General features: G+C 44.3%; 1 protein-coding gene across 5 annotated transcripts in view; it reads right to left on the reverse strand.

Moving 5' to 3' along the window:
• Nucleotides 1-205: 205 nt before the first annotated feature.
• Nucleotides 206-13445, reverse strand: part of PRMT2 (protein arginine methyltransferase 2) — a 71869-nt gene continuing 58629 nt past the window's right edge. For all 5 annotated transcript variants that reach the window (XM_078452638.2, XM_078452637.2, XM_078452640.2 and 2 more), the window contains 5 exons: nt 7222-7397; nt 4141-4270; nt 3161-3297; nt 1625-1796; nt 206-814 (listed from right to left, as the gene is read on the reverse strand). In XM_078452638.2, the coding sequence (XP_078308764.1) occupies nt 782-814; nt 1625-1796; nt 3161-3297; nt 4141-4270; nt 7222-7397 (648 nt within the window). In that variant the 3' untranslated portion in view covers nt 206-781. The remainder of the gene's footprint in view (nt 815-1624; nt 1797-3160; nt 3298-4140; nt 4271-7221; nt 7398-13445) is intronic.

The following is a 13445-nucleotide window of genomic DNA, read 5'->3' on the forward strand; positions in this document are numbered from 1 at the left end:
CTATGCAGTTTGGGGTATATATTTTATAGTTCAATAAAAAGCTAATTAAAATTCAAAACAATACACACACAAAAATGTAGACACATACCTACAGGCATGGAAGTTTCTTCATATTAGATGAGAAAAGTTACAAAGCAATGCATATAGCATGATCCCATGCTTGTAAAAAGAACGTGTGTACACAGAAACAGGACACACGCCAACATTCATTTATTTAAAAATATTTATTGAGCACGTGCTATGTGCCAACACATAATTTATTTGGAAGACATCTCTACAACTGTACTATCCATGCAGAGTCCCGTCACATGCATGGCCACCGGCAGGTCCTGCACGGCTCTGTGCAGTCCCACATTCCGCATGGTGAGGGAGGAACCAGGGCAGCAAAGACACCATGAACACATGATGCGTGAACACTTTCACAGGCGTACAAGGTTGATGTGTGTGTGTGTCCTACGAGTTGTGAACTAGACCTAGCTTAGGGACACTGTGCCACCAACTTACCCACAAGCCAGCACTGTGGACACCTGGAAACACAGCCTACTTCTAGAGGACAGACACGGGCAGTGACAGTGGTGAGGGAGTTCCCGCCGAGCCCAAGCACAGCCGTCTGTGAAGGACCCCACGGACAGACTAAGCCCACAGCTCCGGGGGGTACCCCTGTCAGGCCGACAGAGCTCACGGCTTTCGCAAGAACATGTGCTCGCATCCAAGGACATCTTCATTCACTCAGGCTCATTCCTGCACTATCTGCACGCTGCTTCCCACAGAACTTCAACTGTCATCTCCAGATGGGAAAGACTTTTTCTCCAACCTGAAAAAGAAAACAAATCAATCAAATAATAAATCACTTTAGTCTGATTAACATGCAGGATTTCCTAAAAGTAATTTAATATTGTACAAAAGAATGACATTCAGAGACAATTTTTTTTTAATGACAAACGTTAAAATTTTAACATAAAATTATCATAAAACGGAGGGGGGTATGGGCTAAATGGGGAAGGGGCACTAAGGAATCTACTCCCGAATTCGTTGTTGTACTAATATGCTAACTAACTTGGATGTAAATTTAAAAAATAAGTTAAATTTGAAAAGTTATCATAAAACAAAGAATAAAACAGGTATTAACACATAAAGAGAAGCCATTTGATTTTCTTTTCTGTCCTACATTAACCCTGAGTCTGAGAAGAGAATCCTTTGCTCAGCAGCCTCTGTGAGACATGATGCCAAAGGCCCCGCCAGGCCTCACCGTTTCACTGTGGGAAGGACGGCTCCTCAGGCCTCAAACTGCTGCCAGGGTCGGAAGGTGACTCACACCACACACCTACATCACCCACCACCTGAAGGCCCCCGCAGAGGGTCGGTCCCCAGCCCTGTTTCTCCACCGGGGCCTCCTGGACACAGGAAGGGGTGGCCCTAGCCTGGGCTGGGCCTCGGCCCCCACAGACTCGCCTTCTTGCACCTCTGTTTCCTGTTCTGCAAATAACAGCATCCACTTCCCCTCAGGAAGGTTAGAAAAGTGACACAGACAGACAAGGCCATGTGGTCTGGCCACTGTGATCACCACAGACCCGTCTCCCAGGACCAGCACGCTAGCACCTGATTTTACAGCTAAATATCTTACTTTCTGTGATGTGGGGTCCTGTGTGGAAGTGACAGACCAGCTCAGCGCCACGGACATGTGCCTCCTCCACACGGGGTTTCTCTGCAACACAACTGAGCCAGTGACCACATCTCCCATGAGGACAGAAACAGGCTCATCCATCATAAACAGCACCTGCTTCCAGTGGGTGGTGCTGCAAGACACAGGATGTAGGGTCACCTCTCTGGAGCCTGGTTTTTCAGGCTTACCGCAGGACAGACATCCCCCGACTCCACGATCCAGACGGCCTTTATGGGTTGCCAGGATTGAGTTACAGCCCAGCCAGGATCCAGCTTCTGGAGGCTGCCCAGATTCCAGAAGGGTGAAGGAGGCTTGCCCTGGTGGCCCCAAGGACACACGGGTGGCCAGGCAGAGGGTACCTGGCCCCTTGCACCCTGGCACAGTAGGCATCCACCCAGAGCCCTTTGCTCGGTCTCTAAGCTGCCAGGGCCCGAGGTCTAGTCTGCAGCCTAAATAAGTTGTCATTCCTGTGAGTCAGGCTGAAGGGGAGCATGGCAACTGTAACACTTGGGGGAAATGGTCACACTCCCGAGCTCGTCACTTTCTACCGGCTCTGACAGCACGGCTCCACTGCGCACTGTGGCCTCTGCCAGACGCTGGGCCTGCGCCCCACGGTCAAACTCAGGGAGGTCCTGCTCCCTCCTGCCTCAGCCACCGTGAGGGTCTCTCCCCGGGCTTCAGAGAGCGGATGTCCCAGGCTCTGTGCCCTGCCTGCCCCACACTAGCTGTGTACGGACACGCCAGTGGAAGACTGCCCAGGCACACGACCGTCCACTGGGTTTTTAGTGTTCCTACTCTCATCTGTGCCAGTAGGATCTAGAAGGAAAGCTGACGGAGCCCTGGACCTCCACAGGACACTCTGGCCAAACAGCTCCTCAGCCCTGCTCCCATGTTACAGGAGGACAGCTAGGGTCCCTCTAGGCGCGCTGCCACAGCCAGCATCTAACCCCTGGTCCAGGGCAGTTACTGAACAGGGCTACAAAGGCCCCAGTTGAAGGCAGCATTTCCACGGGGGCCGCTGTGTCCAGCACTGAAGCAGACGACATCAGCTTCCCAGGACGCACAGGCAAGTGTGCATCATTACTGCACACAAAATTTTCCTCAAGAAACACTGACCTTCCCCAAGAGTCTGAGTCAAAAGCCCCTAGAATTCTGTTGACCGTGTTTGTGTTAGACCACGGAAAGCAGAAGCAGCGTCCAGAGCCACTGAGGAAGATGAAGTCTGCTCCTCCTCTTCATGCAGGGGTCAGAGGGCAGCCTAGGGAGCCCAGTGCAGGGGCAGGTGGGGCACAGCCCTGACTTGCCCACCGGGTGCACACCGTGCTCCACGCCTGGGGTAGCCTGGTCTGGAGAGAGTCTAGGTCAACAACCCAGTATTGACAGATCTCTAAATCCGTGACTCTGCCATGTGGTTGTCATACCGACAACCTGAAGGCAGGTGAACCGCCCCAGCTCTTCCAAGGGCTGTGGCGCTCCCCACGGGAGGTGCACACTCACGGGTGGAACGGGCCTGTGCTCAGCATCAGCTGTGGCTCGTCCTCCTCCAGGCTCTGAAACCGAACACTGAACCAGGCTGTAAATCCATGCAGCGTGCCGGCTTTCCTGATCTCAAAGTGCAGCTCGCCTTTCATTGTCTGTGTTCGAGCAAACGATAAAAGAGGGACATGGTTCGGTAAGCATGTGACACCACGCCACAAGGGCTCTCTCTGTGTGAGCAAGAATTAGCAACTCACTTCACGAATCCCACAACACTGCACTGCGGTAGGCAGCCCTACCACCCGTTTCAGCCATTCTGAATCTGTAACTTGCTAGTTTGGCTGAACATATCAAAAACCACATAAAATTTCCTCCTCAGGAAAGGATGAAAACTTGCATCATAAATTCAAGTGCTGCAGGTAATCACAAAAGGTTTCAAGCAATTTGGGCCTCACGTCCCTAATTTTCTGCCCCCAAATTTGAGTGCAATACTTTTTCTTCTCAATTCTTTGCATAGATAGAAAGTTCCAGGCTGAGTCTCTATACTGCAAAACTAACTGCAGACTCAACAGTTCAGTCCCCACACTGTTTGGCCCATCTGAGCTCCCGCACGTCAGAGTGCACCCTTAAAACGAGACATCCTGAATCCACAAATGCCACCCTGTGGCAACACAGGGTAAGTGAAAGTATGAAGAACTTTGTCATCAACAGCAGCTAAAAAAACTTAGAAAAAAATTTAAATTCAAAGTCCATGATAAAATTGGATAAAATTAGAATCTGAAGATACTGAAAATATTGTATGTGAATATAAAGATAGCTCATGATGTTAAAGAGGTTAACTATAAAGAAAATAATATAAAAATATAAAATACAAAATCAGAACGTAAAGAAAAGAGACTGGAAAAATCAAAGGCAAAGTTCATGAATTCATTTATCTGCACAGCAAGTTCTGGGGTGTGTGCATCGCCTACATAATGTGAGAGGGAAGACTCATCTCTCACCTCTAGGTCCGCAATCTGCACAGTTCTCATGTCCAACTGTAATATTGTGCACGGTTCAGAGAGACAGTCTTCTGGTTTCAAAATGTGGTTATACTTGGGCTTCGAAAAAAACTCCTTAATTGCTAAAGATCTAGGGAAAAAGTCAAAGGAACCGCTCAGAGTCGGGTACCAGCATCTCAGGCTTTGACACACACATTCATGACAACGGTTCTCGCTTTTTCTCTTCAGCATCAGCAGGAATTCCAAGCCACCACCTGCGGCGAGGGCACTGAGGCAGGGCTGGGAGTCCCTGCAGACGGACCAGCAAGTGTGCAAGCAACGTGAGCACTTCCCGCCTACATCCTATTCATGGGGTCTGCACACGTGGAAACCAACCTCTAGCACACAAAGCAGGGCCCTGACCCAGTCTGCTCTGTGCAGTTGTGGTTTTGGAGACCGCAGTCCAAGAGGTGACCCCCCCCCCACCCCGACTCCTGACAGGTCGACAGAAGGTCAGCAGGAGCCTGACGCTACCTCACAAGGCCTCCGTCACTCACCTGACTTCACCTCCTCACACAGGCACTTCATCTCACAGCATAAGAAGGGTGAGTACAGGATAGTAAGATATCCCACAGCAAATAAAACAGATATTCCTGTTCTAGGTCACTCTGCAATAAAGGCCTGCAGGTGCCCCCTGGAGAAGGGCTTGTGCTGCGTCAGTTAAACAAGACACAAGCGCTGGGCCTCCTGCAGGGTCATCTTCTTGTCGCCCAACAGCCCACCCACTCCACTGGCTGACTGCCAGACTTGCCCAAAGTAACCTACTATGTACCACGGAAATGTTTCAAAACTTAAGTGCAGCAGTGACTTCTGAAATAGCAAATAAAGGTAAACATTTTAATAAAGATTCCACAATATATACATATTTTTAACATTTTTCTGATGATAAAATAGTTATGCATTTATAATGAATTGGGAACACATAGAAAAGTATAAAGAAAAAATGTGAGGGGCACCTGAGTGGGTCAGTTGGTTAAGCATACAATTTCAGCTCAGGTCATGGTCTTAAGGTTCATGGGTTCGAGCCCCGCATCAGGCTCTGTGCTGACAGCTCAGAGCCTGGAGCCTGCTTCAGATTCTGTGTCTCCCTCTCTCTTTCTCTGTCCCTCCCCGACTTGTGCTCTGTGTCTCTCAAAAGTAAATAAACATAAAAAAAATTTTTTTAAAGAAGAAACTTGAATCTGTAGAACTTGAAAACTGTGCCTTGGTACCTTGATCTATTTAGTCATTTTCTCCCCCAGAGATACATTTATACATGTTCTTATGCAAAGCAGAAGCCATTTTATACACATGGTTTGCATCCCACCAGTTTTACCATCTATTCATCCATCTGATGGATACGTAGCAATTTAACCGCATTCTTACAGATAAGTGCCTGTTTCCCACACTGTGTGCACAGCAGCGTGCCGTGGCCCTGGGGCAGAGGGTGATGGGGGTGGATGCCAGCCACACCCACAGCTCTGGCCACACGGCCTCGTCTCCCCGCCATCACACCTGCAGCTCAGGCAGCAAGAACTGCTGTTTTAATTTAATCTTTGCTCATCTGGTAGGCAAAAATGGCATTTCATTTTAATCTGCATTTTAACCACTAACGATCCTGCAATTTTTTTCAAATATTTATCAGTAATTTTTATTTGGTTTTTGTGACTTGCGTATTTCCATGACTTGACTATAATTTCACTGGATACTCATCTTTCCTAAATGACTCTAGGATCTGTCAGCTAGCAACTTTCTCTAAGTAGTCACTGCCTTTTTAAATTGTATTTATGCTGATGATATACAGATGCTGTCAATTTTTATAGACTGATGTCCAGTGCCTCCTTGTTCCTGTTGACTTTCTAAGACCTGACACATAGGGACCCACGGATTCCTACAGCTGATGCAGATGTTTTACCACAAAACTCTTAAATCCATGTGGAATTAAATTTCAGTGTATGGTATGAGGAGAAAAGAAGTTTCAAGGGGCTCATCTATGGTCCCAGGATACTTTGCCACCTCTGCCCCTCACACCCCAACTTTCCCCACATGTTGTGTGTGTGTCCATCCGGGTCCATTGCTCTGTCTTTTCTGGTCTCAGGAGCACCCTGCCCTCACGCCTGTCTCTGTAGCTTAGATGTTAATATCTGGCAGCTCTTTACGGCTCTATTTTAATTCTCCCCGGCCCTTCCTACCCACTTCTCCCTAGATGAACTACAGAACGGCTCTGCTGGGGACATTTCCTCTCCATCCCTTTGGGGATTTGGGCTGAGAGTACAATGATTCAACATGTTACCTGGGGCAGACTTCTTACCCTGGCATTATCCTTTCTTTTTTTGAATTAACAAAAACCAAAAACGCCCAAGGCCACCATCTTGCTGTCAACTGCCCAAGTGGGCATCAAGCAGGTGTCCGGGCTCACCTGGCACTCGCCGCATAAGCCAAATTTCCTGCAGTTTCTGACAAGCGGGCCCCTCAACCTAACTTCCAGGGCTGCTGCTGGTTTCTCCTAACTCCCACGGCACACTCAGAAGGGGAAGCAGCCACCTTCTGTCACCACCCTTCTTAGAAGAGGCAACATTTAAAACGTGAAGGACCTATCAGGAAATCATTTTATAGTTAAACCTCATGCTCAACTATACAAGTGCATCCATAATATAAAATTAGGAAATCAACTATTCTGCAGCATCGTTTCCTTTGCAAACTGTCAGGAATGACTTCATAATAAATTTTCTGATCCCTTAAAAGTTTACAGCTCGTAGTAGGAAGATCTATTTGTATGCTAACGGCCCACATATTTATAAAGGGCCTTGGTTTGAAACATGACCATGTTTTTCCCATTACATTTGAGAACTTAGATGGCAAAAGACAGTTCAATTCCCATCACATCTGTTACCAGTTTAAAGGCCTGAAAGACACGTGCAAAATTCCAAGGCATGTGAGTGAATTCAGATCAGTCTCATGGCATGCTCTACCACCAACGAGTTATGTGGTCTTAGGAAGCCCGCAGCTCGCACAGCCAGGAGGCCCCGGAATACGTCTGCGCTCCCAGCAGCACACACTCACTTGAGAGCACTGAGGTTGAACTCGTAGGCGTTGTCCCAGAAGAGGACCTTGCTGCGGTAGTCTCTGTCGGCGCTGCAGGGCACCAGGTGCAGCGCGGCCGTGGTCGGCCAGATGACCCCGTCCTCCTTCAGCCACACGTCCCGGGCGTACAGGATCGACTCAATCATGAACTCAAACTGCACAGCAGGGAGACACACGGGGGACATGGTGACCGAGGCCTGTGTCTGTGATGCATAGTCTGGGAGGATTTATCCTGGACCCACACCCGTGACATCACAGATTCCCACCACAGCCTGGGGTGGAGTGACACCGGTTCACTTTAGAATGAATTCAGAACTGGGCCCCACCGACAGGAAAGATCTTCACTCTCGCCATCTCCCTCAGTATTACAGAGTTTTAACTGTCAACCCGTATAAATTTGGTCTGGAGGATTCTCAGAATTTTCATAACCTTGGAAGTTGACTGAAATCACTTCTTAAAAACATGGAACATTAAAGGAGGAGTGCCACGGATCCCTGAGGACGCACCCGGACAGGTGGCATGTGACGCCTGTGACAGAGAACAGGGGCCGCTAAAGCCCCAAGAGGCCAGCCTTTGTGTCTGAACCAAAGAGTGGGGCACAGGCCAGGGGCACATCATCCTGCAGCTGAAGGGAAGCCCCAGAAGGGTTTTGTTTTATTTAAGTAACTTCAGGCATTATTATTATAGAAGCAATAGTATGTTCAGTATGGAAAAATTTAGAAAATTCAGAAAAGCACAAACAAAAATAAAAGTCATGAGTAAACCCAGCGCCCAAAAGGAACCAATGTTTGCCTGGTGGTTTATGCTCAAGGCCTTCTCCTCACATACACATACATGCACACGTGTGAAAATTATATACAGATCATTTTTAATTGTATTTTAAAAAATTACCAATAGTAAATCAGTTACTCCATAAATTTTAACACTTGTATGGATCTGTGTAACCATAGCCACAATCAGGATACAGAACAACCCCATTACCCCAAAACACTCCTCCTCTGTGGTCACCTCCTCCCACTACCTCCAACCTTTGGAAACCACTAACTGGCCTCTATCCCTGCGGTTTTGTCTTTCTGAGAAAGACATACAAATGTTATCATACAGTACATAATCTTTTGAGACTGGCTTCTTTCACTCGTAATATCAACTTTTTCATATGCTAAAAGGTTCTATTCTGTGCCTTCTATCCTGTTCTGTTCATCTGTCTTTTCTTATTATAATACCACACTGTTTTAATTACTCCATATAACTTTAATTACGCCAGTATAATGTCTCTGGGGTTTATCCATTTGTGCATCAATAGTTCATTCTCTTAGGTTTATTTATTTTGAGAGAGAGAGGGAGAACATGCACGTATAAGTGGGGGAGGGACAGAGAGAGAGAGAGAGAGAGAGAGAGAGAGAGAGAGAGAGAATCCCAAGCAGGCTCCACGCCCAGTTCAGATCCCAACACGGAACTCAATCTCACAAACTGCCGGATCATGACCTGAGCCAAAGTCAAGGGTCAGATGTTTAACCAACTGAACCACCCAAGCGCCCCACAATAGTTCATTCTTTACTGCCCAGTAGGACCCCATTGTGCGAATGTAGACAGCTGTTTATCTAACCACCTGTTGAAGAACACTTAGGTTGTTTCCAGCTTTTTGGCAATTGTAATTAGAGCCAGTACGATCATTCACATACAGGTTTCCGTGTAAACACAGCTTGTGCTTCTCCAGTGTAAATACCCAGACGTACAAGTGCTGGGTCATACGGTAAGTGTACCTATAACTTTATAAGAAACTGCCAAACCGTCTTCTAGGGCGGCTGTGTGATTCCTATGAGTTTTAGTCACTCCATAGCACCTGGTATTATTGTTTAAAAGTTTAGCCATTTCAACAGGTGTGTAGGGTTACCTCATTATGGTTTCAGTTTATATTTCCCTGATGGCTAACAAGGTTTAATGTCTTTTCACATGCTTATTTCTCATCCATATACCCACGTTGGTAAAGTATCTGCTCGAGTCCTTTGCCCATTTTTCAATTAGGTTGTTGACCTTCTTCCTGTTGAATTTTGAGGATATTCAGGATACACATTAGAATGTGTATATTTTGTATATATACTTTGTATATTCAGAATACACATTAGATATGTGATTTGCAAATATTTTCTCCTAATCTTACTATATCTTTAACACTGTCTTTTAACACTTTCTTAACATAGACACCTTTAATTTTGATGAAGTCTGGTATATCAGTTTTTTTCTTAATGGATCATGCTTTAAGAATCAACTAAAAACTCTTTGCCTAACCCATGAAGATTTTCTCCCAAGATTTCTTCTGAAAGTTTACAGTTTTAGTCTATGCAATTAGATCTAGAATCAATTTTGACTTCATTTTTGGTAGAAGGTATAAGCCTTGAATTTCTTTTTTTCCCTTCTTTCTTTCTTTCTTTTTTTTTTTTTTTTTTTTTTTTTTTTGCATATGGATGGCCAACTATGCCAATATCTTCTGTTGGAAAGACTATATCTTTTCTTCACTAAATTGATTTCGCTCCCCTGTTAAAAATCAACTGACTGTATTTTTAGGAATCTATTTCTCTATTTTGTTCCATTGACTTATGTATCTATCCTTCTAGCAATACCAAACTGTCTTGACTACTATAGCTTTATGCCAAGTCTTAAAATCAGGTATGTAATTCTTCCAATTTTATTCTTCTTTTAAAAACTGTATCCACTATTCTATTTTCTTTACTTTTCACAAAAATTTTACAATGAGCTGGTCACATCCACAAAAGAAATCCTGCTTAGACTTTGATTGGAATTATATTAAATCTACAGATCAGTTTGAGAAGAGGTATCTTTACTATGTTGTCTTCCAGTCCATGAGCACCTTGCCTTTCCATTTATTTGGGTTTTCTGTGACTTCATTCATCAGCATCTTCTAGTTCTTCACATACAAAACTTGGACATGTTTTGTTACCTAAGTATTTCATGTTTTGGGGGCTTTGTAAATGCTATTGTACATTGTTAGCACACGAAAATATGACTGCCTTCAAAAAATAAATTAAAAAACTAAAACTGGCTTTCGTATGTTCACTTTGATCACTCTGTGATCTTAATTTGCCTTTCAGTTCAAAGAAATTTGGGGGGAGATTCTTTGGGACTTTCTACAAAAACAATCATGTGGTCTGGAAACAGGGATGTTTATTTCTTTGTTTTAAATCTGTGTGCCTTTTATTTCTTCTTTCATTTTTGCACTGGTTAGGATTGCCAGCACAGTGTTGAATAGGAATTGCAGAGTAGCCATCCTACCTCTTCCTCCTCTTAGGAGGAAGGCACTGATTCTCTCACCATTAGGCGGCTATAGGTGTTTTTTTGTTTTGTTTTGTTTTTTATAGATGCCCTTTATCGGGTTGAGTAAATTCCTTTCTATTCCAAGTTTGTTGAGAATTTAATCATGAACTCAAGCTGAATTTTCCAGCACAGCATATAAGAAGCTTAGAAGCTGCCATTCTGCCCTAACAAGTAAAAAGCAAATGAAAAATCCACAATTCTTCTTAGATATGTATGAGATATTAGGTCACAGAGCAATCTGCTCCCTCCAAAATCAGAGTAATCAACAAGCTTACACAGAAAATCACAAATTACTGGAGCAGAACCCTAACTCCTGGAACAACACGAACAACAATGATGAATTGCTGGAGGCTCAGTGTAGACAACTCTGAGTGTTACAAACTCCAGGTGGGCTAAGTCATAAGGGGGACCCCCACATGTTAGTGAGTTTTCCCTCCTGGACCTCCACCAGGTTCCACAGCAACCAGAGAAAAATCTCCTCATGCTTCTGACAGAGCAGAGGGAAAAAAACCATCTTGAAACATGCCAGAGTATTCTGTTCTTCTTAACAGGATCTGCTCTCTGGAGAAACCAGCTAATCAGAGCCTAGCCTAACTGAGCTGGGAAAAGGGCAATATTCAACTCCAGACCCCTCTAGCCATCGTGTCCCACCCAAAAGCCAGAAAAGAAATTGAGAAATTTTGTGAAGCTCACACTCTAGAAACACAAGTTCACTAAAAGACTGAGACCTAACAGGACCACAGAATGCTTCTGCTTCCCCCACACCTCACCACATTACTAAAGGCCTATTTATAGCTATTCCCTTACCCAACACATCACACAGGCTATCAATAAAAAAATTACAAGGTTGGGGCGCCTGGGTGGCTCAGCTGGTTAAGCATTCGCTTTCAGCTCAGGTCATGATCTCTTGGTTTTCCTGCATTGGGCTCTGTGCTGACAGCTCAGAGCCTGGAGCCTGCTTTAGATTCTGTGTCTCCCTCTCTCTCTGCCCCTCCCCTGCTCGTGCCCTGTCTCTCTCCCTCAAAATAAATAAACATAAAAAAAAAATTCAAATAAAATTACAAGGCAAACAACAGTTTGAAGAGACATAACAAGCATCAGAAGCAGACTCAGATACAGTAGGGATGTTGGCATCATCAGGCTGAGAATTTAACACAACTATGATTAACATGCTAAGAGTTCTAATGGATAAAGTAGAAAGAATGCCAGAACAGATGGGCAATGTAAACAGAGAAATCAAAATCTTAAGAGAGACCCAATTAAGAGAGAAATGTTCAAAGTAAAAAAAAAAAAAAAATACTGTAACAGAAATGAAGAATGCCTTTGTTAGGCTTAGTGGGAAACACGGCATGTCTGAGGAAAGAATCTCTGAGCTTGAAGATATGAGAACAGGAACCTCCCAAACTGAAAAGCAAAGAGAACGAAGACAAAAAACAAACAAACAAACAAATAAACAAACAAAGAAAAAAACAGAACACAATATCCAAGGTCTGTAAGACAACTACAAGGGGTGTAACATACACAAAATGAGAATACCAGAAGGAGAAGAAAGAGAAAGGAACAGAAGAAATATTTGAAGCAATAATGACTGAGAACGTCCTCAAATTAACGTCAGATAGCAACCCACTGATCCAGGAAACTCAGATTACACTAAGCAGGATAAATGCTTAAAAACAATATACCTATGGGGTACCTGGGTGGCTCAGTCCATTGAGCATTCAACTCTTGATTTGGCTCAGGTCATAACTTCACGAGATCAAGGCCTGCCTGGGATTCTCCCTCTCCCTCTCTCTGCCCATCCCTTGCTCATGCTTGCTCACTCTCTCTCAAAATAAATTAATGAAAACTTTTAAAAATTAAAAAAAAAAAAAAACAAAAAACAGTATCCTGGGCATATCATTGTCAAACTACAGAAACTCGAAGATAAAGAAAAATTCTTAAAGATGACAGAGGGGGAAAAAAAAAAAAAACAAAAAAACACTCTACCCACAAAGTTATAAAGATCAAATTACATCTGACTTCTTCTTAGAAACCACACAGGCAAGAGAAGAATGGAGTGAAATATTAAAAGTGTTGAAAGAGGGGGCCCCTGGGTGGCTCAGTTGGTTAGGCATCTGACTTCAGCTCAGGTCATGATTTCGCAGTTCATGAATCTGAGCCCCATGTCAGGCTCTGTGCTGACAGCTCAGAGCCTGGAGCCTGCTTCAGATTCTGTCTCTCTCTCTCTCTCTCTGCTCCTCCCCCCACTCACACCCTGTCTGTCTGTCTGTCTCTCTCTCTCTCTCTCGCAATCAAAAATAAATAAACATTAAAAAAAATTTTTTTAAGTGTTGAAGAAAAAAAAACACCAATCTAGAATTACTTTAAAAATGAAAGAGAAATAAACTTTCTCAGATAAATAGAAACTGAGGGAATTTGTTGCCAGTAGGCTTGCCTTGCAAGAAATGTTAAAAAGAAGTTATTTAGAAGGAAGGACATGATATAGATCAGAAACTTAGAACTACATAAAGAAAAGCACTGAAGAAGGAACAAGTGATGATAACATTAAAACATTTTTCTTCTTGGGAAGCCTGGGTGGCTCAGTCGGTTAAGTATCTGACTTCGCTCAGGTCTGTGAGTTTGAGCCCCATGTCAGGCAGGCTCTGTGATGACGGGTCGGCACCTGGAGCCTGTTTTGGATTCTGTGTCTCCCTCTCTCTCTGCCCGTCCCCTGCTCACACTCTGTCTCTGTCTCTCGCTCAAAATAATAAACATTAAACAAAATTTAAAAAAAACTTTTTTCTTCTTAATTGATCTAACAATTTGTTCAAAATAATAGCAACACAGTATTTGACCATGTATGCTTATGTATGTAAGTATACATATGCTCA

This window comes from Panthera onca, chromosome C2 (assembly GCF_046562875.1).
Source record: "Panthera onca isolate mPanOnc1 chromosome C2, mPanOnc1 haplotype 2, whole genome shotgun sequence".
Taxonomy (NCBI): domain Eukaryota; kingdom Metazoa; phylum Chordata; class Mammalia; order Carnivora; family Felidae; genus Panthera; species Panthera onca.